The following is a 25775-nucleotide window of genomic DNA, read 5'->3' as shown; positions in this document are numbered from 1 at the left end:
GGCATAGACTATAAAGCAGTTACCTCCCCTAAAAGCGGTGGTTTAGCCTGTAGGAGTTGAAGTAGTTTGGAATAATGTTCTTAGTACAGCTTGGCCCACTGTAGCTTGTTGTGCATTTAGTACGTCTACACAGTAGTGTTTAGTAAACGTATGAGGCGTAGACCAGGTTGCAGCCTTACATATTTCGCTCATAGGAATGTTTCCTAGAAAGGCCATTGTAGCACCTTTCTTTCTGGTTGAGTGTGCCTTTGGTGTAATAGGCAATTCTCTTTTGGCTTTAAGATAGCATGTTTGAATGCATCTGACTATCCATCTAGCAATGCCTTGTTTAGAGATTGGATTTCCTATGTGTGGTTTTTGAAAAGCTATGAACAGTTGTTTTGTTTTCCTGATTAGCTTTGTTCTGTCAATGTAATACATTAGTGCTCTTTTGATGTCTAATGTATGTAGTGCCCTTTCAGCCACAGAATTTGGTTGTGGGAAGAACACTGGCAATTCTACTGTTTGATTTAAATGGAATGGTGAGATTACTTTTGGCAGAAATGTTGGATTTGTTCTTAGAACGATTTTATTGTTGTGTATTTGAATAAATGGTTCTTGTATGGTAAATGCCTGTATTTCACTTACTCTTCTGAGGGATGTGATTGCAATGAGAAATGCGACCTTCCAGGTTAGATATTGCATTTCACAGGAATGCATGGGTTCGAAAGGGGGACCCATGAGTCTTGTTAAGACGATGTTAAGATTCCATGAAGGAACTGGTGGCGTTCTTGGTGGTATAATTCTTTTTAGCCCTTCCATGAATGCTTTAATAACTGGTATTCTAAATAGAGACGATGAATGAGTAGTTTGTAGGTAAGCAGATATAGCTGCGAGGTGTATTTTTATAGATGAAAAAGCGAGATTTGCTTTTTGCAAATGTAGTAAGTATCCTACTATGTCTTTAGTAGAGGCATGTACTGGTTGTATTTGATTGGCATGGCAGTAGTAAACAAATCTTTTCCACTTAGATGCATAGCAGTGTCTAGTGGAAGGTTTTCTAGCTTGTTTTATGACCTCCATGCATTCTTGTGTGAGGTCCAAGTGTCCGAATTCTAGGATTTCAGGAGCCAAATTGCCAGATTCAATGATGCTGGGTTTGGATGTCTGATCTGTTGTTTGTGTTGTGTTAACAGATCTGGCCTGTTGGGTAGTTTGACATGCGGTACTAGTGAAAGGTCTAGTAGAGTTGTATACCAAGGTTGTCTTGCCCATGTGGGTGCTATCAGTATGAGTTTGAGTTGGTTTTGACTTAACTTGTTTACTAGATATGGAAGGAGAGGGAGAGGGGGAAAAGCGTACGCAAATATCCCTGACCAATTCATCCATAGAGCATTGCCTTGTGATTCGCGGTGTGGGTACCTGGATGCGAAGTTTTGGCATTTTGAGTTTTCTCTTGTTGCGAACAAATCTATCTGGGGTGTTCCCCAAATTTGAAAGTACTTGTTCAGAACTTGGGGGTGAATTTCCCATTCGTGGACTTGTTGGTGGTCTCGCGAAAGGTTGTCTGCTAGTTGGTTTTGTATTCCTGGAATAAATTGTGCTATTAGGCGAATGTTGTTGTGAATCGCCCACTGCCAAATTTTTTGTGTTAGGAGGCACAATTGTGTTGAGTGTGTTCCTCCTTGTTTGTTTAGATAATACATTGTTGTCATGTTGTCTGTTTTGACAAGAATGTATTTGTGTGTTATTATGGGTTGGAAGGCTTTTAACGCTAGAAATACTGCTAACAGTTCTAGGTAATTGATATGAAATTTTGTTTCGTGTATATCCCATTGTCCTTGAATGCTGTGGTGATTGAGGTGTGCTCCCCACCCTGTCATAGAAGCATCTGTTGTTATAACGTATTGAGGCACTGGGTCCTGAAATGTCAGCCCTTTGTTTAAATTTTTGCTGTTCCACCATAGAAGCGAGAGGTATGTTTGGCGGTCTACCAACACCAGATTTTGAAGTTGACCCTGTGCCTGTGACCATTGTGATGCTAGACACTGTTGTAAGGGTCGCATGTGTAGTCTTGCGTTTGGGACAATGGCTATGCATGATGACATCATGCCTAGAAGTTTTAGCGCAAATTTTGCTTGTATCTTTTGGTTTGGAAACATAGCACTTATTAGCTTGTGGAATGCCTGCACTCTTTGTGGACTTGGAGTGGCAATTCCTTTTGATGTGTTGATGGTTGCTCCTAGATATTGTTGTGTTTGACACGGTTCTAGGTGTGATTTTGTGTAGTTGATGGAAAACCCCAGTTTGTGAAGGGTTTGTATGACAAAAGTGGTGTCGTTTGCGCATTTTGTTTACTGTGTTGGTTTTGATTAGCTTGTCGTCTAGGTAAGGGAACACATGTATCTGTTGTCTCCTGATGTGTGCTGCTACTACTGCTAGACATTTTGTGAACACTCTTGGTGCAGTTGTTATTCCGAATGGCAACACCTTGAATTGGTAATGTATTCCTTTGAATACGAACCGTAGGTACTTTCTGTGAGAAGGGTGTATTGGTATATGAAAGTACGCATCCTTTAGGTCTAATGTGGTCATGTAATCTTGCTGTTTGAGCAGTGGAATGATGTCTTGTAGTGTGACCATGTGAAAATGGTCCGATATGATGTAGGTATTTAGTGTCCTGAGATCTAATATTGGTCTCAATGTTTCGTCTCTTTTTGGAATTAGAAAGTACAGGGAGTAAACTCCTGTGTTTTTTTGTTGTACTGGTACTAATTCTATTGCATCCTTTTGCAGTAGTGCTTGAACTTCTAGTCCTAAAAGTTCTAAATGTTGTTGTGACATTTTGCGTGTTTTGGGGGGGATGTTTGGTGGGAAGTTGTGGAATTCTATGCAATAGCCATGTTGGATTATTGCTAATACCCAATTGTCTGTTGTAATCTGTTGCCAAGATTGGTAGAATTGGCTTAGTCTTCCCCCCACTGGTGTTGAGTGAAGGGGTTGCGTGACTTGAAAGTCACTGTTTAGGTGGAGGTGTTTTTGGAGTCTGGAATCTTCCCCTACTCCTTGGGAATTGACCCCCCGATATCCCCTGAAACCTCCCCTTTGGAAGGAACCCTGATATAGTGTGGTTCTTGATTGTTGGCTGGTGGTGTCTGTGGGTTGGCCACGAAACCCCCCTCTAAATGGAGTTTTTCTGAAAGAGCCTCTGCTCTGCGGGGAGTAGAGTGCGCCCATGGCCTTGGCCGTGTCTGTGTCCTTTTTAAGTTTTTCAATGGCTGTATCCACTTCCGAGCCAAACAGTTGTTTCTCGTTGAAGGGCATATTAAGGACAGCCTGCTGGATTTCAGGTTTGAAGCCTGAAGTGCGTAGCCAAGCGTGTCTCCTTATGGTGACAGCAGTGTTGACTGTTCTTGCTGCAGTATCGGCTGCGTCTAGTGAAGAGCGGATTTGATTGTTTGAGATCGTTTGTCCCTCTTCCACTATTTGCTGCGCCCTTTTTTGGTATTCCTGGGGAAGATGGTCTACGAGAAGTTGCATCTCGTCCCAGTGTGCGCGGTCATATCTGGCCAGCAGCGCTTGTGAATTTGCGATGCGCCACTGGTTGGCTGCCTGTGATGCCACTCTTTTCCCTGCCGCGTCAAATTTTCGGCTTTCTTTGTCCGGAGGTGGGGCGTCGCCAGATGTATGTGAATTTGCTCTTTTGCGAGCTGCCCCTACTACCACAGAGTCGGGTGGTAACTGCGAAGTAATAAACACTGGGTCTGTGGGTGGTGGTTTGTATTTCTTATCCACCCTTGGGGTGATGGCTCTTGATTTTACGGGCTCCTCAAAAATTTGTTTTGCGTGCCGTAACATCCCTGGTAGCATTGGGAGACATTGATATTGGCTATGTGTAGCCGAGAGGGTGTTAAATAAGAAATCATCCTCTATAGGATCGGAATGCAGTTGGACATTGTGGAAGTCTGCAGCCCTAGCCACCAGTTGCGAGTATGAGGTACTGTCCTCTGGCGGTGACGGCTTTGTGGGGTATGACTCGGGATCATTGTCCGGCACTGGGGTGTCATACAGGTCCCAAGCGTCTTGATCCTGATCGTCATGACTTATGGTAGTTTGCGCTGGTGAGTGCATTTGTGGCGGTGTTTGTGCCGGCGATGCCTGTGGAGGAGAGGGCGGAGGCGTGACTTTTTTAACCACTTTGGCTTGTGGTTGTGTGTCATCCTTTGGAAGTCCGATCCTTCTTTTCCTCATGATTGGGGGAAGGGTTGATATCTTCCCTGTATCTTGCTGGATGCACAGTCTCTTTTGTGTGTAGTCCGATTCTACACTTTGGAGCTCTTGTCCAAATTTGTGCATTTGGCCACTTAGTCCTTGTTCCTCTGAGTAGGATGAAGGTGTGGTATTTTTCGGCGCCGAGAGAGAATCTTTTTTCGGTTTCGGCACCGACAGAATTTTTGTTCCTTTCGGCATGGATTCTCGGTGCCGATGTTTTTCGGTGCCGGTATCTTGTTTTTGTCTCTCAGAGCCGCTTTCTCGGCTCCGAGGTTGCTCCATGGCGGTCCCTCGACCGGAGTCGGGTGTCTTCGCTATGGGCGTGCCCTTTTTCGGCCCCTTCGACGGGTCGCCTGATTTATGGGTCGAGCCATGGCCTGTTGGCAGTGGCATCCCCTGGGCTTTCGGTTTGTCGATGGATTTACTTTTCGACGTCTTACTCACAGTTTGTTGCTGTTGTTCGACGTCGGAGTCTCCGGATTCTGATTCCGGAACCGAGAATGTTTCCTCTTCGTCGTCGAAACGTTGTTTTGTCGACGTGGACGCCATTTGGTGACGCCTGGCTCTTCGGTCCCGGAGTGTTTTTCTGGACCTGAAGGCTCGACAGGCTTCACAGGTATCCTCCTTGTGCTCGGGGGACAAGCACAAGTTACAGACCAAGTGCTGATCTGTATAAGGATACTTACTGTGACATTTTGGGCAGAAACTAAACGGGGTCCGTTCCATCGGCTTCGATGTCGCACGCGGTCGGGCCGACCAGGCCCCGATGGGGGATCGAAACTGCCCCAAAGTCTTCCGATGATCGGTGTCGATGTACCTAACTATCCCGATACCGAACGGAACAATACCGACGCTTTCTTCCGAGATTCTGACTAACTTTCCGAACCGAAACACGGAGCGAAAAGGAATACGTCCGAACCCGACAGCGGAAAAAAACAATCTAAGATGGAGTCGACGCCCATGCGCAATGGAGCCAAAGAGGGAGGAGTCCTTCGGTCCTGTGACCAAAAAGACTTCTTCGAAGAAAAACAACTTGTAATACTCCGAGCCCAACACCAGGCAGCGGACTGTGCCAAACATGTGTATCTGCAGCAACATATGCCATCGAACCTACATTTTAGACTGTGGCTCTCTCACCTCCGCATTGTCTCATATACTAGAGGCATTATGGTGTGCTTCTAAGCTCACAGCCCCATACTTGTTCTAAAATCCATAAGACGTCTCTTACAAATCTCAGTTGAAGGGACATTATAATGATCTGAAACATAAAAGGCACTGCAATTCTCCAAGTATGTAATTGTAACACCATCCCAATGTACTGTTGATCGCCTCAAAGGGTATCAGTGAGATCATTGGAGAAATCACATATGCTATCTGCCAGCAATCACTGATGGAGCATCGTGTATTACATTACATCAGGTGGAAGTCTACATGGCCACTGCCATCGAACAGATGTATTCCATTCCATTCCATGGAATCAAACGGCTGCAGTTCCATGGACGGCAAATCAATATCCTTACGCTTATTCCATAGACAAAAAAGGCTCCTGTTAGAGAGGCCCTAACAGGGATTACATGGAGCAAAATAATTGCACTGATCCAACATTAAACAGAACTCCATGTAGAGAGTGCCTGGAGATGAATGCCTGCAGTACCAGCACCAGCAGCTAGACGTCCTCGCAGAGAAGCTTCTTTGGTTCCTCTCACAAGTACCAGATATTCTCACATACTATTTTATATTTAGTAAACATGGTTGGCAGTGAAATGCCTTCGTGGTAGTTGACAGAGAAGATAGTGTGCTGCATTGCCACTTGTAGCAGAGAAGAAACGCAATCATGGCATTCTTTCAGATAAGCCATCAATGATATCATTATTGGCGTGAGTTATGTCTAGTGATGCAATCATCTGTCAGACCCTAAGCAGCGCCTTGTGTGAAATGGGTCTTATGATTGTGTATGTAACCACAAATGTGATCTTAGGAGTCAATCACAACATGCCTTTAATACTGTTTTTCCAGTAAATAGTTGAATATACACATCCCCTGGTCAATGAATGGTCTATTCGTAGTTCTATGTCAGTGAACACTTTCCCACCAGGTCCCAAGAGCATTGTTTTATGGATTTATGGAGTAATGAGATTGAATGCACACACAAACCCAATCATCATCAACATAATACAGCAACACCACATGTAAACACACCACAATAAGTTAACACAACACCATCAAACCCCATTTATCACACATCCACCAATGACTGACGTCTGTGAAGTGTATATTTAGTATTTAAAACTTCATGACACCATGTAAGACTCAGGTGTTTCGACAAGAAAACAATCTACAATATGGTGGTCCTATCGTCCTCGGTGTTTTCTTCGGGGCTACAGAGACACCAATGTCCTTTGGAGCCACAGAGGTAGACTACAGAACCTAAAAGCAGCCCATATTTAGTATATTTGTAAAATACATTTCTAATCTAACCCAGAGTAATGGAAATGCCTACTAATTATTATTACTATTTAGAATTTATATAGTGCATAATATTACAACTGCATAGACTCATGTCATATAGTGAGTGCGACAAGGGAGGGCCAGCAAGACCGAATTCTTAAGTCTTCAAAATCCAGCACAAAATTTGGCTTCATGGAAAAAAATCTAAAGACTGCGCCAATTTATTATTATTTCATTTATTCATCCTATTTTCATTGGCTCTAGGGCCATAATTTGCAGCATCGTGTAGAAGGATATAACCATGTGAACTGTTAATTTATGTTCAAGAGAGGAGTTCTAACTGACACTCACTAAACACTCAAAGTTGTTTTATGGACTCTCAGTGTTCAATAAAACAACGATTCTATTCTGCCTAGCCCCACCCCTTCCCCCACTGATGTTTTTTTTAATGGTTAGTACATAGATTATGTATCTTGAATACGTCACAATGAATTACATTAACTTATGGCCTATGAACCCACCTCCATTACATTCGATTGCAGCCGAATAAAAAAAAAATACACCCTGTTTGCAACACTAACAACCTAATGCTAATTGCCACCAACTTTTGTGCTGTCTTGCAACTTTGTTAATTACCTTGATAACTGAGGTCCCATTCCTTATACCAAGTTCTTGACTTATAAATGCTTAAGAGGGTGGGGTCCATGCAAGTGATCCCGCAAAAACAGGACACCGTTTTGATGGCTGTGATTGTGACAGCGGCACCTGTTAAAATCTATTTGAGGTGCTCTTAATTGTACTGTATTCTTTCATGAAGGGCCTGCTGGATCCCCAAATGCCTTAGAAGTCACCAAAGAGGCGCCATAAGCAGGCTCCAGAACAAACTATAGACCCTGAGCAGAACTTAATATTTTCTATGATAAATACTTGACTATGGAGTCACCTTCTAGTTATATTGGGAAAACAATCAATCTCTAACTACTTTTATAAAAGACTTAAAAATTCGGGATTGCTGCTTACCTCCTTAATATTTTGTTGGCCTAAGTCTGTGCATAGGATTTTACAAATATCGAAAAAGTAATGATGACATGTATGACCCAAGCACGGAAATAAAATGTCCCGGTTGGGGAATAAAAATTCCATGGCATACTTTTATGAAGTACACCTGCATTTTCTGTTCTGACAGAGGATTAGTGCACTCCCCCTTGTGCACCTCTTTTACAAAATGCATCATTTGTCATTTTTCTAATCTAATATATTGTGCCTTGTTTATCTTACAGTGGAGGTGTAAGGGTTTCTGGAGTAAGTCAAAAAGGAATTGTGAAATCAGAGCAGCGTGCAGCATGGACTAGACTCAGTCAAGTGCCATGTTTGGCATCAATGGGTCAGATTTTAATGAAGACTGGTGGTTCAAGACCAAAGTGGCTCCTACCACCTACCTCTAAAAAAAGTGGATGCTGCCACGGTTACTTCTCCCTTGTGCTTTTCCCTTTCTCTGAGCATTATTTCAATAGTATATACTTCTTACATGCTGCCTCGACTACATTTTTCATTTATTGTACACCTAAATGTATCTTATCTTTTTCTTCCAGGTTTTGCTGCACAAAGAAGTTCCAGCAGCACCATATGATAACATACTTGCATAAAAATTATAGATGTCACTTAGTGTACATTGCTTGATGGCAAGGCAGCTGCTGTCCAGGCACACGTCTTATGATTCTGTCATTATTTTGGCATACGGAGTTATTATTCCCTACGACATAACTGATGTTCTCAGTTTTAAGGTTATCGACGTTACTTCAAAATGTAATTTTCCTGTCTATACATCTAAGCATGGTTTGTGTCGAGGGTGTATCGCTAGGCTGTACCTGTTTTATCTGCTGTGCTGTACATTGGGCTGGCGGTGGCGAATCGACTAAGTGCTGCAGAGACGCTAGAGGGGGGAGGAGCCTTGTTCTGCTCAGAGCCACGATCTGTTTGCGTGCAGGAGTCCCGGCTACCTGTTTTTGAGTGCGACGACATCAATGGGGTGGAGGGGAAAACAGGTGAGGGAGTTGAAGAAATGGATTCTGACCGATATTCTGTTCCCAGTAGGACACCTTGCAGGAGAGAGACAGAATAAGTTAGTAAATGCTATTTAGACAAGTCATAGGACAGAATAAAGCTGGTGTAGAACTGCAAGGAATTCTGAGAATTAATGGGAGATTTCTAGTGGACACTAAGTTCATAACGAACAAGTTACTTACTTTCGGTAACGCATTATCTGGTAGAGGCTATCTAGCTGCAGATTCCTTACCTTTGAATTCCCTGGCGTCAGCTTTGAATACGGAATCTTTTTTGCTGAGCAATACCCTGCACGCGCCGTCCGGTGGCGTCATTCGGCTCCGCGTGGCTTCATCAGCGTCGCTGGAGCCATCTAGGACGTCATGGTTGCCTATAAAGGCACCACACCGGCTCACGTACATCAGTTCTTTTATCCACAACACTTCCATGCTAAAAGCGCAGAGTCATGGAAAGAACCAACATTTGTCTGTGCAAAACTAGGGCCCTGAAAAGGGTAAGCCCTAACCCAATGAGACATATCCGCAGAGCAGGGAGGCATATGCTGGTATAAGGAATCTGCATCTAGATGGAGTCTCTACCAGATAATGTGTTACCGAGGGTAACTTGTTCATCTGATAGAGACTTCTAGCTGCAGATTCCTTACCTTTGAATTGATACCAAAGCCATAACCTCATGGCAGTGGGCTGAGGATACTACTCCTTACACTAAAAAGACCTGTAGGACTGAACGGGTAAAGTGCCCGTCTCTTTGTACCTGACTGTCCAGGCAGTAATGTTTTACTAACGTGTGCAATGATGCCCAAGTTGCTGCCTTTCTGTACAATAATATATAAAGCATTTCCAACAGCAGACGTATACCGTTTTAGTAGAGGGATGCCTGGCTGCCAAAATAACTTTACAGACTTCAGGAGGAAGGTCAAAAGCCATCAACTACCGCCTCTCAATCTCTACGTATGAAGGCGCAAAGTTGACAGGCTTGGGTGGCGAAGCTTCCCCTGCTGCTGCGACAGAAGATCCTCTTGAAGGGGCAGCCTGATCAGAGGATTGATGCTCAATTTGAGTAGCTCGGGATTCCAGACTCTCCGTGCCCATCACAGAGCAACTAGGATCAGTTGCGCCTGATCGTTCTTGAACTTCTTGAGAACTCTGGGCAGAAGTGGTATGGGCTAAAAAGCGTATAGGAGGCCTGAATTCCACTTGCGACGAAAAGCGTTGCCGACTGATTGCCACCTTGTGCGTTCTCTGCGGAGGCAAACAGATCTAACCAAGGCTCTCCCCACTGATGAAAGAGTCCTTGCGCCACCTCCGGATGGAGATACCACTCGTGATCCGCTAGGCATGGAAGGCTGAGTTCGTCTGGCCTGGGGTTCAGAGAACCTGCTACGTGTTGAACCACCAGGATTATTCCCTGCTGTTCCAGCCATGTCCAGAGATACAGAGCCTCTTGACAAAGGGTCCACGACCCCACACCGCCCTGCTTGTTGCAGTACCACATTGCAGTAGTGCTGTCCGTGAACACCTGCACTACCTTCCCTTTCACAACAGTAAGAAATGCTTTCAATGCTAGCCGGATCGCCCAAAGCTCCAATAAGTTGATATTGAGCCCGGATTCTGCCGGAGACCAGAGGCCCCTGTCTTCCACCTCTCCCAGGTGGCTATCCCATCCCAGAAGTGACGCATCTGTCATTACTGGGAGATCTGGCTGGGGAAGGGAGAGGAGTCTGCCTTTGACCCAAACGCAGTTCAATAACCACCACTGCAGGTATTTTGCAGTTCACTCCGAAATCTGAACTGTGTCTGGCATGGCTCGACTAACAGGATGCAGGAAGCCATGAGTCCCAACAGCCTCAGAGAGTTTGTTTTACCGACATCCAGGATAGAGGCCGAAACATGTGTATCATAACCTGAATATCCTGGACTCACTGCTTGGGAGAAAAACCCGAAACTGCAGAACAGCTCTGATGAAAGGGAGCCAGGTGTGACTTCGGCACATTTACAGTGAACCCCATTGAATGCAGGAGGTCCACCGTAGTCTGAAGGTAGGTGACGAGAGCCTGGGGCGTAGGAGCCTTCAAAGGCCAGTCGTCGAGGCAGGGGGAGACTGAAATCCCTAACCTGCACAGATGAGCTACTACCACCGCCATCACCTTGGTGAACACCCGAGGGACACTGGTGAGACCGAAGGGGAGCACAGTAAATTGAAAGTGCTTGTGGCCCACCTTGAACCACAAGTAACACCTGTGGGCAGGCAGGATGGGGATGTGAAAATACGCATCCTGCAAGTCCAACGCTATCATCTAGTCTCCTTGGCCTAGGGCAAACAAGACTTGAGCAAGAGTGAGCATCTTGAATTTCTCCTTTTTGAGGAAGAGATTGACATCTTTTAAATCCAAGATAGGGCAAAGATCCTTGTTCTTTTTTGGAATCAGAAAGTAGCAGGAATAACAACCACTGCCTACTTCTGACATTAGGACCCTTTGTATGGCTCCCTTGGCCAAGAGAGCCGTAACTTCCTTGTGGAGCAAGATTAAATGATCCTCCATCAGCCGTTCTTTCAATGGAGGGATAGAGGGATGGAAAGACTGGAAGAGGAGGGAATAGCCCTTCTGTATGATCTGCAAGACCCATTTGTCTGATGTTGTTACGCCAGTGAGGGAGATGAAATTGAATCCTCCCTCCAACTGGACGGACATGGTCTTGCAGAACCATACTAGGAGGGCTGGGGCGCTGCGGAAGAGGGAGGCTGGGTGGTGGCTGACCTCTGGCTAGACCCTCTGGGTCTGAAGGTACCACAACCTTGTCCTTGCACTGGATGCTGCAAAGCCAGAGGACGGTGGCTAACCTGTGGTTGGCATGGTACTGCACCCCTCCCGAAGCCTCGAAAGGGGCGACAGGAAGACTGCTGACGAACGGGCGCGGAGAGGCCTAAGGATCTGGCTGTGGCTCGAGAGTCCTTAAATCACTCAAACGCACAGTCTGCGCCTTCTCACCAAAAAGGTGTAAGCCATCGAAAGGCAAGGTGTTTACCGACCTCAATGCCAGGCTGGAGGAAGAAAACATCTTCCCAAGTTGGTCCAGCTTCTTGGAATCCCTATCTCGGGGAGCGGAAGGGAAGGCACCATGGGAAGTGGAGGCTTGGACCACCAAGCTTGCCGGGTGGGGTGTTGGGTGAGGAAACTAGGGTCATTTGGAGCTGGTCGATGGCAGCGGCTGATTGTCCTATTCACAGGAGCGCCTGTGCTGGGTTTGGACCATGTCTCCAGTAGGACATCTGTAAGGGCTTCATTGAAGGGTAACATCGGCTCCAATGTAGCAACCCCTGGCTGAAGCATCTCTGTCAGGAGATTAGTCCTGACTGCCACCGCAGGCAAGTCTAGGTCCAAGAACTCAGCTACCCTACACACCACCATAGCATACGTTGCCCCCCTTTTCTGTAGCCACAGTAAGAGGTGCGAGCATACCAGCATTTGGAGAGGTATCCAGACCACTGGCTTCTCCTAGATCCTCATACCAATCCTGTTGCTCCAGACCGTACTCTAAAGGGTCCTCAGACCCCTCCCACTCCTCACCTGTGCCTGGTTGTTCATAGTAAGCCTCAGGGACTGATCTGGGCCTAATCGCCACCTTCGAAGTCGGAATCAGCGTCGTACGACGTCATTCCGGCTCCGGATCATCAGGAATGAGGATGGGGCTTCCACCACCAGTGGGCGCCGGTAGTGGGGGAAGCGCAGAAGTCGATGAGGCCGACTGTGAGAAACCGGCACCAGTCTGGATCCAGTATCGGGTCCTCAACGGTACCAAGGCCGAAGCCGCCGACTTCAAACCCGATGGGTCTCCTGCTGACCCCGTGGGGTCCGAAGATCCACCTGTGGAGACAGCCCGCTCAAAAACGAGGCGCATGGCTTTGTAAAATTATTTTATTTAAGCGTGGGTCGCTCCGGCTTCCTAAAAAGAGGGGGGGTACTCAAAGTCGGCCCTGGCAACGGCACTGCGGAACCGTGCTCAGAACGTCGACGTTCCCGAGATGCGTCGTCAGCCGACCGGCGTGGTGAAGTCTAAGTCCGCTTGGACTTCTTCTTCCTCTTACCCGAGTGTCCAGAGGACCACAAGTGAGACAAAGAGGACTTGGGGCTCCTGGAGCAGTTCCACGACCTCCAACTTGATCAGGACCATGATCTCTGAGGAGTTGCACCGGCCAAAGTCGGCAGACGGAGCACACTTCAAATCGTGTTCCCTGTCGAGGCTCCAGAGACATACCTGATGGGGGTCTGTCACCGACATGGCGCGATGACATGCGCCATACTGCTTGAACCCAGTCTTCCTAGATGACATATTCCTCGCACAGACGTCACAAATCTCCAACAAAATGTCGAAAAAAGGCTTGCCAAAAAAGGCAAAGGGTAGCTCAATCCCGGACCTGCGCTTAACCAGCGTGGAAGGAAAAGAACTGATGTACGCACGCCGGGGTGGTGCCTTTATAGGGGACCGTGACGTCATAGACGGCTCCAACGATACTGACAAAGCCACGTGGAGCCGGACGACGCACGTGGATCCGAATGACGCCAACCAAAGCTGCACGCAGGGTATTGCTCAGCAAAAAGATTCCGTATTCGAAGCGGATGCCAGGGAATTCAAAGGTAAGGAATTTGCAGCTAGAAGTCTCTATCAGATAGATGAAACACCAGACGAACCTATACGTACTCCATAAAAACCATTCACCGAACATGAGGTTATTGGGAGTTCTACAAAAGAGAGGCAGAAAATAGACATTTTTCTGCAACATACTTGTACTTTCTCATATGCATCTGCAAATAATTGTACTTCACACAAGATGTCTGAATTAGTTCACAGTCAAGTACTGATGGATGACGAATTTACCTATACCAATAATACTTGTTAAAACTCTTGTCTTCTACAGCATCCAAGAAATAATCAACTTTGTAGGAAAATCAAATGTACAAGTGATAAGTAATACTGAATCATTCCTTTCTTAATTAACAGCTAATATTATTTTGGCATTTGGAGGTAACATTCCCTTAAACATAATATGGATGTTTTCATTTCTAAGGTTAGCTACGTTTCTTCACATATAATTTTACTGTCTGTTCTTTTAAGCATTGGTGGTTTTCGAGGGTGTATCGCTATTCTTTATCTGTTTTATCTGCTGTGCTGTACATTTGGCTGGTGGTAGCGGCAAATTGACTAAGTGCTGCAGAGACCCTAGCGGGGGAGGAGCCTTGTTCTGCTCATAGCACCGACCTGTGTGTGTGTGCAGGAGTCCCGGCTACCATCTTTTTTTTTTTTTTTTTAAAGGCATTACCACCCCAGAACTATCATAAATGGCCCCAATTTGTAAGTCTGAAAATAAGAAGAGATTTAAAAAAATCACAAACTGTTAGCCACTCGTGCACATAGACAAACACCAAGCAAAATGTACAATGAACATCACAGTGCATACTTAAGCTTCCTTTCCAACTCTTGTCCTCTCGCTTGTCTTCCATGATGGGTGTGCTGCTGAGCGTGGAGGAGTGGGACAGCAGCCCAGATCCCGCGTTGGAGATGGACATGAGAGACTTGGACGGTCTCATAGTCGAGGGCTGCTCTGTCTTGCTTGTGGTGTCCTTCCGCGAACGCTGTTGGAGAACCTTTATCATGGCATCCTTCTCGATGATCTGCGCATGCAGGTTCTTTATCCTAAGGGACAGAAAAGAAAGACGTTTTGAGTTTCTTGGTACTCACTGTGCAACTTTTATGGACTATTTGTTATCCATTTCTACAAATGAAGGAACTGCATCAGAGGCTTCCGGAGCATGCACACTTGCCGAGTCAAACTAGAGTACTCAATAGATAATACTTATTTGAAAACAAAGGATGAGCAAATGATTAACTGGGCTTTTTCTGATAGGTACATTATGCAATAAAGATAGTTTTTATGACAAGACAGAATTTTTGAATATATATATTTTTTTTTAAAGTTAAAGCGCAAGAACAAGCATGTTGGAATGCATTGCAACATCTGTCCAGCATGGTCCTATTTTCATTAAAGTGCCTATTAATTAGCCACATTGAAGTTCCATTTTCCCCAAGGTCAGGGACCGTGCCAGCACCATCCGCCCCCCCACCCCCGGCCTACAGATAAATACAAGCACTGGGCAAAGTGACCTGCTTTTCTGGCACAACCAAAACAATGACTTTTCCAAAATATGCAAAATCCTTTCCTTAAAAGATGAACTCCCGCAAACGGAGATGCATCCGATGTTGGAAACAGTGACACTCGGCTTGCCTTAATAGGATAAGGATGTGAGTGTGAGCAGTTCAGAGACTAGAGCTTGACCGTTCTTTGAAATTCCAGCAGAAAAGCATTGTTACAGAGCACAATGGAAAGCAATTAAGGGAAAAAAAGGTGGATGGTGGATGAAAAAAGGTGGGCCCTGAATCACAAAAAGCATTTGCTTTGGATATGAGACAGGGACTTGAGGGACGACAGTTAGGCAAAGTTTTGAGTTTCGGTCACAGTCGTTCTTTATTTGTAAACACTAGCTGAAGAAAAACTGGGTAACTTTCCAATTACCCTGAAAGTAAAACAGCCATGCATGTTCGATGGCATGACCAGTGGATATATGCAACAGTAAACCTAGCAGAGGAATAGGGCACTGGGAAACTGCTGGATCACGACTCATGTAGGCATTCATCAATCATTTTAGTTACAGCTTTTAGAACTGGAATTTGTAGGATTTTTTTTTCTTAAATAGGTATCTCTAAGCTGCACCCGTGTTAATACTTGTGCAGTTGTGGGATTCACACACACCAGAACGGAATAAGCATCCGTTCTGGTGAAAAGTTTCGGGCTCTACCTGTAGTCACCACATAATTACTGGCACCTCAAAATCCTGGTACCACAGAATAGACTGTGGAATCATTGGGATGGTAGACTTCCCGTCATCGTCTTTGATGACGCAGAATGAAGAGCCTAAAAGAAACAGTTTCCCTGTCTGTACGCACTACACCACAAACCTTGGGTGTGTCAAGCACCCCAGTGTCACCGTATCACTTAGCGAATGCACTCTGGTGAACCAACAATTCCATGAAAAATGTGATTGTGATTCGTTAAATCAACAAAAGGATCTTTAGAACACAAGACTGAATGTAATGTGTTGTTTCATTTCAGTGCCTGGTCAGAAGCATTTATTGTGATCAACATTAAACATGCAGCATAAATACTACCCTAAAAAAAGTTATTTGTTAAAAGACCCACGTTAGGAACAAGAAGAAGCCACAATCATTGGATTCTCCTAGGCCTTAATATTATTAGTAAAGGATGAGTGGAAAGATGGCACACACTGGATTAACTTTTGCAACCTTTATATTTTTATTTGTTCTTAGATCTCAGACTGCTAATCAAGCAAGGTAGCAAACCTTCACATCAAAAAGAGAATTGCAAGTATTTTTTGAGCACGTGTAGGGGCCATTTATTTGTCAAAGAGCTTATCTGAACCTTGTACTGAAAAAAGTATCAGGTACGAGTCAGACTGACCATTCCATTAAGAACCTGCAAGTCGCGACTTCATGTGAAAGACTAATTTAAAGCATTCTCTTTCAACTGAAGTGGAAGTTCATGTTCAAGAAACACAGGGACTACAAACAGCTCTGCAATGATCGAATAAGGTTCAAAAGACTATGGGCATGATTTAGAGTTTGGAGGACGGGTTACTCTGTCACAAACGTGACAAATGGATATCCCCAACGCTGCTGTATTATGATAACCATAGGATAAAATGGAATCGTAATATGGCGGATGGGATATCTGACCCGTTTCTGATGTAGTAATTCCATCTGCCAAACTCTAAATCAGACCCTATCTGCCAATTTGAGTGATATGGATTCACACACTATACAATATTCTTTCCTCTAGTGCTGGGCTTAGAATAGTACATGCTGATTTTCTTTGAGGTCTTCTTTTTCGGGTTCAAGCGAGCAAGGAATGCGTTATGATCATGAAACCAAAAGCCACAATGCACCAGACCACAGTGTTCACTTTAGACTTTGCATGTCACCCCGTGCTTGAATACGTTTACTATGCAAGACTGAATTACTGAATACAGCATCTAGTCACATATGAATCTACAACGCTACGCCTAAATGCAGAGTAACCTTTTCTGTTACCAGCATGTGTCGTCGTAGATTACTTTGCCTGCTTTAAAACGTCAGCTCGCAGAAAGCAGCGGAATTATGAAAAGGTGTTTTAAGGAATGTTTGTCCAACTTGCGGTTCTTGTCTGGCTTCAATATCAACACAGTAGTATTTTATGAATGTATGAAATGATGTCCATCCTGTTACTTTGCAGGTGTCAGCCAATGACAAGTTACAGAAAAAAGCCATTGTGGTTGCTTTTTTTTTTAAACAAATGAGCCCCATTATGGAATACCTTGAAACAGGTGTTTTATTCTAGAATTATAGATTTACATGCATCTAACAATAAAACAAGTAAGTCCAGTCTTTGATAAGTGGTTCATGAACGTAGTGGTCTGAAGGCAATAAATACCCATTTTGTCTTGCAAACGGGATGAGGGTGATTAACAGAGCACATAGGAGCTTGTCAAATATCAAGCATGTATATCTCTCTGCTAGAGCTTGTGGATTGGTTAAAATATGTAGCAACCCAATAGGATGATTAATGTGGAATGGGGAGGATCCTTTTGGTAGGAAGTGTAGGTGAGTAGGTGGTACGATCCTGTCTTTCTTGCACCAGCAAATATGGTTCCTCAAAAAGGATGCAGTTCACTGGTAAAATGGGGTAAAAACGGGGTTGCCACTAGCACACCAACTTCCGAATGATGTACTGCGGAAAGCCCATTTCAGTATTGCAAATGGTGAATATTTTTTTCTATTTAACGTTATTTTCTAATCCCACGAGAGTGCTTGGAAGATACTTGGTGGAATAATCTTCAACCCTTCCACAAAGGCCTGTATTTATCACTGGAATCATAAACAGAAATTTGAAGTATCTGTTTTATTAGGTAAGCTACCATTGCCACTAACTGTATTTTTGGGGATATGTAAACTAAGACAGACTTTTGTAGTGATGGAAGATAATATACAACGTGCTGGACCGATACTTTATGTAGGTCTTGAGTGAGTGTTTTACCGCAATGCACTAAAATCTCCAATTAGCTCCTTAGCAGACCCTGGTAGTATGTCATTGCTCTTGCCTTGAGAATGAAGATACAATGTTCTGGAAGCTGTAAGAAGTCAAGTTCTCAGATTTCAGGGGACAGTTCACTAAAATATGAGATTTTGGATGTGGAAAGTGAACCTTTTGCTGACCTGTAGCATGGCTGCTGTAGAAGTCTGTGAAACGGAAGGATGCTCATTTCCAGCAGCAGGGCCAACCATGGTTGCCATGCCTACGTTGGAGCAATGAGGACCAACACCATTTGGTCTTGGTGCCTTTTGTGAACTGCATATGTTAACACTGAAAGGGAAGGCAGCACATGCAGACATCCCTGTAGGATGTTGGCTCTGTATGTACTATTTCAAAGTAAGAAATAGCATGCACAGAGTCCAAGGGTTCACCTTAGAGGTAAGATAGTGGCAAAAAGAGATAATTCGAATGCTCTATTTTGTGGTAGTGTGGTCGAGCAGTAGGCTTATCAGAGGGCAGTGTTAAGCATTTGTTGTACACACAAAGGCAATAAATGAGGAACACACACTCAAAGACAATTCCAGACCAATAGGTTTTTATATAGAAAAATATATTTTCTTAGTTTATTTTAAGAACCACAGGTTCAAGATTTACAATCAATACTTTAAATGAAAGGTACTTCACTCAGGTATCATAGGAACTTTGAATCAGCAAAATAGCATGTACAGTTTTGGCAAAAATGGCAATAAGCTATTTTAAAACTAGACAGTGCAAATGTCAACAGTTCCTGGGGGAGGTAAGTATTTGTTAGTTTTGCAGGTAAGTAAACCACCTACAGGGTTCAAAGTTGGGTCCAACGTAGCCCGCCATTGGGGGTTAAGGGCAACCCCAAAGCTACCACACCAGCAGCTCAGGGCCGGTCAGGTGTGGAGGTCAAAGTGGTGCCCAAAACACATAGGCTTCAATGGAGTAGGGGGTGCCCCGGTTCCAGTCTGCCAGCAGGTAAGTACCCGCGACTTCGGAGGGCAGACCAGGGGGGTTTTGTAGGGCACCGGGGGGGACACAAGTCAGCACAGAAAGTACACCCTCAGCGGCACGGGGGCGGCCGGGTGCAGTGTGCAAACAGACGTCGGGTTCGCAATAGGTTTCAATGGGAGAACCAGGGGTCTCTTCAGAGAAGCAGGCAGGCAAGGGGGGGGGGGGGGGGGGGGGGGGGGGGGGCTCCTCGCGGTAGCCACCACCTGGACAATGGAGAGGGCCATCTGGGGGTCACTTCTGCACTGGAGGTCGGATCCTTCAGGTCCTGGGGGCTGCGGGTGCAGTGTCTTTACCAGAGGTCGGGTTCTTGGAAACAGGCAGTCGCGGTCAGGGGGAGCCTCTGGATTCCCTCTGTAGGCGTCGCTGGGGGGGACGAGGGGGGTCAACTCTGGCTACTCACAGGGTCGCAGTCACCGGGGAGTCCTCCCTGTAGTGTTGTTTCTCCGCAGGTCGAGCCGGGGGCACCGGGTGCAGAGTGGAAAGTCTCACGCTTCCGGCGGGAAACGTGGAGTCCTTTTAAAGTTGTTTCTTTATTGCAAAGTTGTAGCTTCTTTGGAACACAGCCGCTGTCCTCGGGAGTTCTTGGTCCTTTTAGATGCAGGGTAGTCCTCTGAGGCTTCAGAGGTCGCTGGACCCTGGGGAGCGCGTCGCTGTTGCAGTTTTTCTCGAAGTGGGGAGACAGGCCGGTAGGGCTGGGGCCAAAGCAGTTGATGTCTCCGTCTTCTCTGCAGGGCTTCACGTCAGCAGTCCTTCTTCGTCTTAGGTTGCAGGAATCTATTTTCCTAGGTTCTGGGGGCCCCTAAATACTCAATTTAGGGGTCTGTTTAGGTCTGGGGGGTTAGTAGCCAATGGCTACTAGCCCTGAGGGTGGCTACACCCTCTTTGTGCCTCCTCCCGGTGGGGAGGGTGTCACATCCCTAATCCTATTGGGGGAATCCTCCATCTGCAAGATGGAGGATTTCTAAAAGTCAGAGTCACCTCAGCTCAAGACACCTTAGGGGTTGTCCTGACTGGCCAGTGACTCCTCCTTGTTTTTCTCATTATCTCCTCCGGCCTTGCCGCCAAAAGTGGGGCCGTGGCCAGAGGGGGCGGGCATCTCCACTAGCTGGAATGCCCTGTGGCGCTGTAACAAAGGGGGTGAGCCTTTGAGGCTCACCGCCAGGTGTTACAGTTCCTGCAGGGGGAGGTGAGAAGCACCTCCACCCAGTACAGGCTTTGTTCCTGGCCACAGAGTGACAAAGGCACTCTCCCCATGTGGCCAGCAACATGTCTGGTGTGTGACAGGCTGGTAAAACTAGTCAGCCGACACTGGAAGTCGGGTATGTTTTCAGGGGGTATCTCTAAGATGCCCTCTGGGGTGTATTTCACAATAAAATGTACACTGGCATCAGTGTGCATTTATTGTGCTGAGAAGTTTGATACCAAACTTCCCAGTTTTCAGTGTAGCCATTATGGTGCTGTGGAGTTCGTGTATGACAGACTCCCAGACCATATACTCTTATGGCTACCCTGCACTTACAATGTCTAAGGTTTTGTTTAGACACTGTAGGAGCATAGTGCTCATGCACCTATGCCCTCACCTATGGTATGGTGCACCCTGCCTTAGGGCTGTAGAGGGGTGACTTATCTATGCCATGGGCAGTGTGAGATTGGCATGGCACCCTGAGGGGAGTGCCATGTCGACTTAGTCATTTTCTGCCCACCAGCACACACAAGCTGGCAAGCAGTGCGTCTGTGCTGAGTGAGGGGTCCCCAGGGTGGCATAAGACATGCTGCAGCCCTTAAAGACCTTCCCTGGCATCAGGGCCCTTGTTACCAGGGGTACCAGTTACAAGGGACTTACCTGGATGCCAGGGTGTGCCAATTGTGGAGACAAAAGGTACAGTTTTAGTGAAATAACACTGGTGCTGGGGCCTGGTTAGCAGGCCTCAGCACACTTTCAAATCATAACTTGGCATCCGCAAAGGCAAAACGTCGGGGGGTAACCATGCCAAGGAGGCATTTCCTTACAATCCCTGACCAATTTATTCCAGAAATTTCTCAATGACTTGGTAAATTTTTGCTGGCATATGAAGGAAACAAATCGAAGTCTGGGGTCTGCCATTTTTGAAGCCGTGTTTCAAAAAGTGTTGATCTCCCATTCTTGAATCTTCTGGCGATTTCTGCTCAGGAGGTCTGTGAAGTCATCCTCCATCCTTGGTAGCCAATGAAGGATTTCAATGGTACTGAAGCTCATGCCAAATTGATTGTGTCATTATCAACAGCAGAGGTAAGTTGTAAGGAAATGCGTCCTTGGCATGGTTACCCCCTGACTTTTTGCCTTTGCTGATGCCAAGTTATGATTTGAAAGTGTGCTGAGGCCTGCTAACCAGGCCCCAGCACCAGTGTTCTTTCCCTAACCTGTACCTTTGTTTCCACAATTGGCACACCCTGGCATCCAGGTAAGTCCCTTGTAACTGGTACCCCTGGTACCAAGGGCCCTGATGCCAGGGACGGTCTCTAAGGGCTGCAGCATGTCTTATGCCACCCCTCAGTGGAGACCCCGCACTCAGCACAGACACACTGCTTGCCAGCTTGTGTGTGCTAGTGGGGATAAAATGACTAAGTCGACATGGCACTCCCCTCAGGGTGCCATGCCAACCTCACACTGCCTATAGGTATAGATAAGTCACCCCTCTAGCAGGCCTTACAGCCCTAAGGCAGGGTGCACTACCATAGGTGAGGGCATAAGTGCATGAGCACTATGCCCCTACAGTGTCTAAGCCAAAACTTAGACATTGTAAGTGCAGGGTAGCCATAAGAGTACATGGTCTGGGAGTCTGTCATGCATGAACTCCACAGCACCATAATGGCTACACTGAAAACTGTGAAGTTTGGTAGCAAACTTCTCAGCACAATAAATGCACACTGATGCCAGTGTACATTTTATTGTAACATACACCCCAGAGGGCACCTTAGAGGTGCCCCCTGAAACCTTAACCGACTACCCGTGTAGGCTGACTAGTTTTAGCAGCCTGCCACACACCAGACATGTTGCTGGCCACATGGGGAGAGTGCCTTTGTCACTCTGTGGCTAGTAACAAAGCCTGTACTGGGTGGAGGTGCTTCTCACCTCCCCCTGCAGGAACTGTAACACCTGGCGGTGAGCCTCGAAGGCTCACCCCCTTTGTTACAGCACCCCAGGGCACTCCAGCTAGTGGAGTTGCCCACCCCCTCCTGCCACGGCCCCACTTTTGGCAGCAAGGCCGGAGGAGATAATGAGAAAAATAAGGAGGAGTCACTGGCCAGTCAGGACAGCCCCTAAGGTGTCCTGAGCTGAGGTGACTGACTTAGAAATCCTCCATCTTGCAGATGGAGGATTCCCCCAATAGGGATAGGAATGTGCCCCCCTCCCCTCAGGGAGGAGGCACAAAGAGGGTGTAGCCACCCTCAGGGCTAGTAGCCATTGGCTACTAACCCCCAGACCTAAACACACCCCTAAATCGAGTATTTAGGGGCTCCCAGAACACAGCAAGATAGATTCCTGCAACCTAAGAAGAAGAGGACTGCTGAACTGAAAAACCTGCAGAGAAGACGGAGACACCAACTGCTTTGGCCCCAGCTCCACCGGCCTGTCTCCCCACTTCTAAAGACACTGCTCCAGCGACACGTTCCCAGGGTCCAGCAACCTCTGAAGCCTCAGAGGACTACCCTGCATCTAGAAGGACCAAGAACTCCCGAGGACAGTGGCTCTGTTCCCCAAAGACTGCAACTTTGCAACAAAGAAGCAACTTTGAAACAACACATGTTTCCCGCCGGAAGCGTGAGACTTTGCACTCTGCACCAGATGCCCCCGGCTCGACTTGTGGAGAACAAACACCACAGGGAGGACTCCCCGGCGACTACGAGACCGTGAGCAGCCAGAGTTGACCCCCCTGAGCCCCCACAGCGACGCCTGCAGAGGGAATCCCGAGGCTCCCCCTGACCTCGACTGCCTGCTTCAAAGACCCGACGCCTGGTAAAGACTCTGCATCCACAGCCCCCAGGACCTGAAGGATCCGACCTCCAGTGCAGGAGCGACCCCCAGGTGGCCCTCTCCCTTGCCCAGGTGGTGGCTACCCTGAGGAGCCCCCCCCCTTGCCTGCATCGCTGAAGAGACCCCTTGGTCTCCCATTGAATCCTATTGCGAACCCGATGCTTGTTTGCACACTGCACCCGGCCGCCCCCGTGCCACTGAGGGTGTACGTTCTGTGCTGACTTGTGCCCCCCCCCCCCCCCGGTGCCCTACAAAACCCCCCTGGTCTGCCCTCCGAAGACGCGGGTACTTACCTGCTGGCAGACTGGAACCGGGGCACCCCCTTCTCCATTGAAGCCTATGCGTTTTGGGCACCACTTTGACCTCTGCACCTGACCGGCCCTGAGCTGCTGGTGTGGTAACTTTGGGGTTGCCCTGAACCCCCAACAGTGGGCTACCTTGGACCCAAACTTGAACCCCGTGGGTGGTTTACTTACCTGCAAAAACTAACAAACACTTACCTCCCCCAGGAACTATTGAAAATTGCAGTGTGTCTAGTTTTAAAATAGCTATATGTCATTTATGTGAAAACTGTATATGCTATTTTGCTAATTCAAAGTTCCTAATTGAAGTACCTTTCATTTAAAGTATTGTTTGTAAATCTTGAACCTGTGGTTCTTAAAATAAACTAAGAAAATATATTTCTATATAAAAACCTATTGGCCTGGAATTGTCTTTGAGTGTGTGTTCCTCATTTATTGCCTGTGTATGTACAACAAATGCTTAACACTACCCTCTGATAAGCCTACTGCTCGATCACACTACCACAAAATAGAGCATTAGAATTATCTCTTTTTGCCACTATCTTACCTCTAAGGGGAACCCTTGGACTCTGTGCATGCTATTTCTTACTTTGAAATAGTACATACAGAGCCAACTTCCTACACAAGTGAATGTTTCCTTGCTCTTAAATGAAATAAATTTTGGTCATGTTGTCCGTAAGGATTAATATCTCTTTGTTGAACTGTTTAATTGTTTTGGAACGCTAGTAGTGCTAACTGAACCACCTGTAACTCCAGTGCAGATATACAATAAAACAACTCTGCAAAACCACTTGTCTTGTCATTTTACCTGGTGCATACCCTCCCAAACCTGTAACCGATGCATCTGTGATGATGGTCACATGCGGCTGGGTGTTGAGAAACCTACTTGGCACGTATGCTGCCTAATCTGTGGAGCATATGTTCCAAGAAGTTGTCTCAACCCTAAGCCACAAGTGAGAGGTTTCCGGTGGATACGAAAGTACATAGAATACATCCTCTGTTCCCTTTCAGCAGGTGGTACTTCCTCGATTGCTCATCTGCAGCAACATAGTGATGTCCCGCAATACATGAGGTACATTATCTTGCTTCCTCTGCCCTTCTTATCTAGATTGTGTAGGGGTATTGTGGAAATTCTATGCAGTATCTGTGTTTGTCGATCAGTTTAGTATGTCTGATGGGACTAATGACTTATGGACTCGAACTTGGCCTGTGAGCCTGTCCTCTGCAACACTAAGGACACTGGTGAGTTGCTATTGGTTTGGTTGTTCATGGTATCTTTTTTCAAGTATTTCATCAACTTTTCGAGATAGCTATTGTATTCATTTGGAAATGCCTAAGGGAAGCTTTAGACTTCCAAACAAAATAAACGGCCTTTGTGTTGTGCCTAGTGCTCAGTACAGGTTGGCATTAGAAGGTGACTTTCACAGAGCCTCAGGAACATGTTTAATCATTTCTTATATTTCTTCTCACTGATACCAGACATTGGGTCTTAACAGACGTGTGAGTGTGTGTGCGCACCAGTTTGGTCTTCATAGCGTGGGTAAACACTGTCCGTTCCAGACAAACAATATCCTTGTGAGGACCAGCACATTAGGAGCACCTGTCCCCGTAGTTTGTTTAGGTAGTTTCGAGCGAGTGCATCAAAAAAGTAAAAGTGCATTTATATTTGCCTCGGTCCGCTTTATAACCTTCCCTACTATCAAAGCCGGCGTGGAGTTGGAATAGTAAATAAACACTTAATTACGGTCAATGGCTGGTACTCATATTTATTGGTATGTTGGAGGGGTTGGGTTTCAAAGACGATCACTTTTTTAGGGGTTCAACTTTTGCTAGGGTTTGGACCTTCCTTTAAGGATCTTCTCATGAAGTCCGGGCTCCTTTTAAGGTCAACCTTCTTGAGGTACGTCCCTGGTCATTTTGTCAGTTGGTGTGGAGTGAGTCTTACTTACTTGAGGATGTAATCTTGTACTAGACTGTGTGCACTGGTGAGGGGGCTCTAGAGATTCATGGTCTCTTGAGTCAGAGCCCTCATAACGACCTGAAGTTTGGCTTTGCTCATCAATGTTGACATCTAGAATGACCTATAGGTCTTACCTTACATTACCGAAATTGAAGTCATCAAATTCTTCTCCATAGGCACCCCTAAGGGGAGTCATACTAGTGGTTCCATTAATGTGTAATGCCCCTACTTGTGTATCTTGCTGGTACAGAACAGCCTTCCAGCACTGAAAAGCCTTACGCACGGAATACTCATCTTCACTGCATCCCCTCAATAAATTACAGACCCTATGAAGGACCAACCAAAGGAATCAAGTATTACAAACTGGACAGAGTTCAAAGAGAGCATTTACTATGACCGCCAAGCAAGTATACACTCTCATCAATTCTGCTTCCAGAATCCTCGATAACAACTTGAAGTTGAATGTTGTCCTGCAGCATCTGTGGCTCTGGGACTGAGTTACTGTTTCCCATAGCTCCAGTGTTCAGTTTCTCGACACGGCACACCAGAAACAGTT

At 46.1% G+C, this 25775-nt stretch overlaps 1 protein-coding gene across 3 annotated transcripts in view; it reads right to left on the bottom strand.

Annotated features, from left to right (window-relative positions):
- Positions 1-25775, bottom strand: part of AMOT (angiomotin) — a 174925-nt gene that overhangs the window by 7753 nt on the left and 141397 nt on the right. For all 3 annotated transcript variants that reach the window (XM_069211132.1, XM_069211150.1, XM_069211141.1), the window contains exons 11-12: positions 14221-14456; positions 8568-8798 (exon numbers count right to left, since the gene is read on the bottom strand). In XM_069211132.1, the coding sequence (XP_069067233.1) occupies positions 8568-8798; positions 14221-14456 (467 nt within the window). The remainder of the gene's footprint in view (positions 1-8567; positions 8799-14220; positions 14457-25775) is intronic.

This window comes from Pleurodeles waltl, chromosome 2_1, assembly GCF_031143425.1.
Source record: "Pleurodeles waltl isolate 20211129_DDA chromosome 2_1, aPleWal1.hap1.20221129, whole genome shotgun sequence".
Classification (NCBI taxonomy): Eukaryota; Metazoa; Chordata; class Amphibia; order Caudata; family Salamandridae; genus Pleurodeles; species Pleurodeles waltl.
The sequence above is the reverse complement of the archived record's forward strand: the minus strand, read 5'-3'. Positions and strand labels throughout refer to the sequence as shown.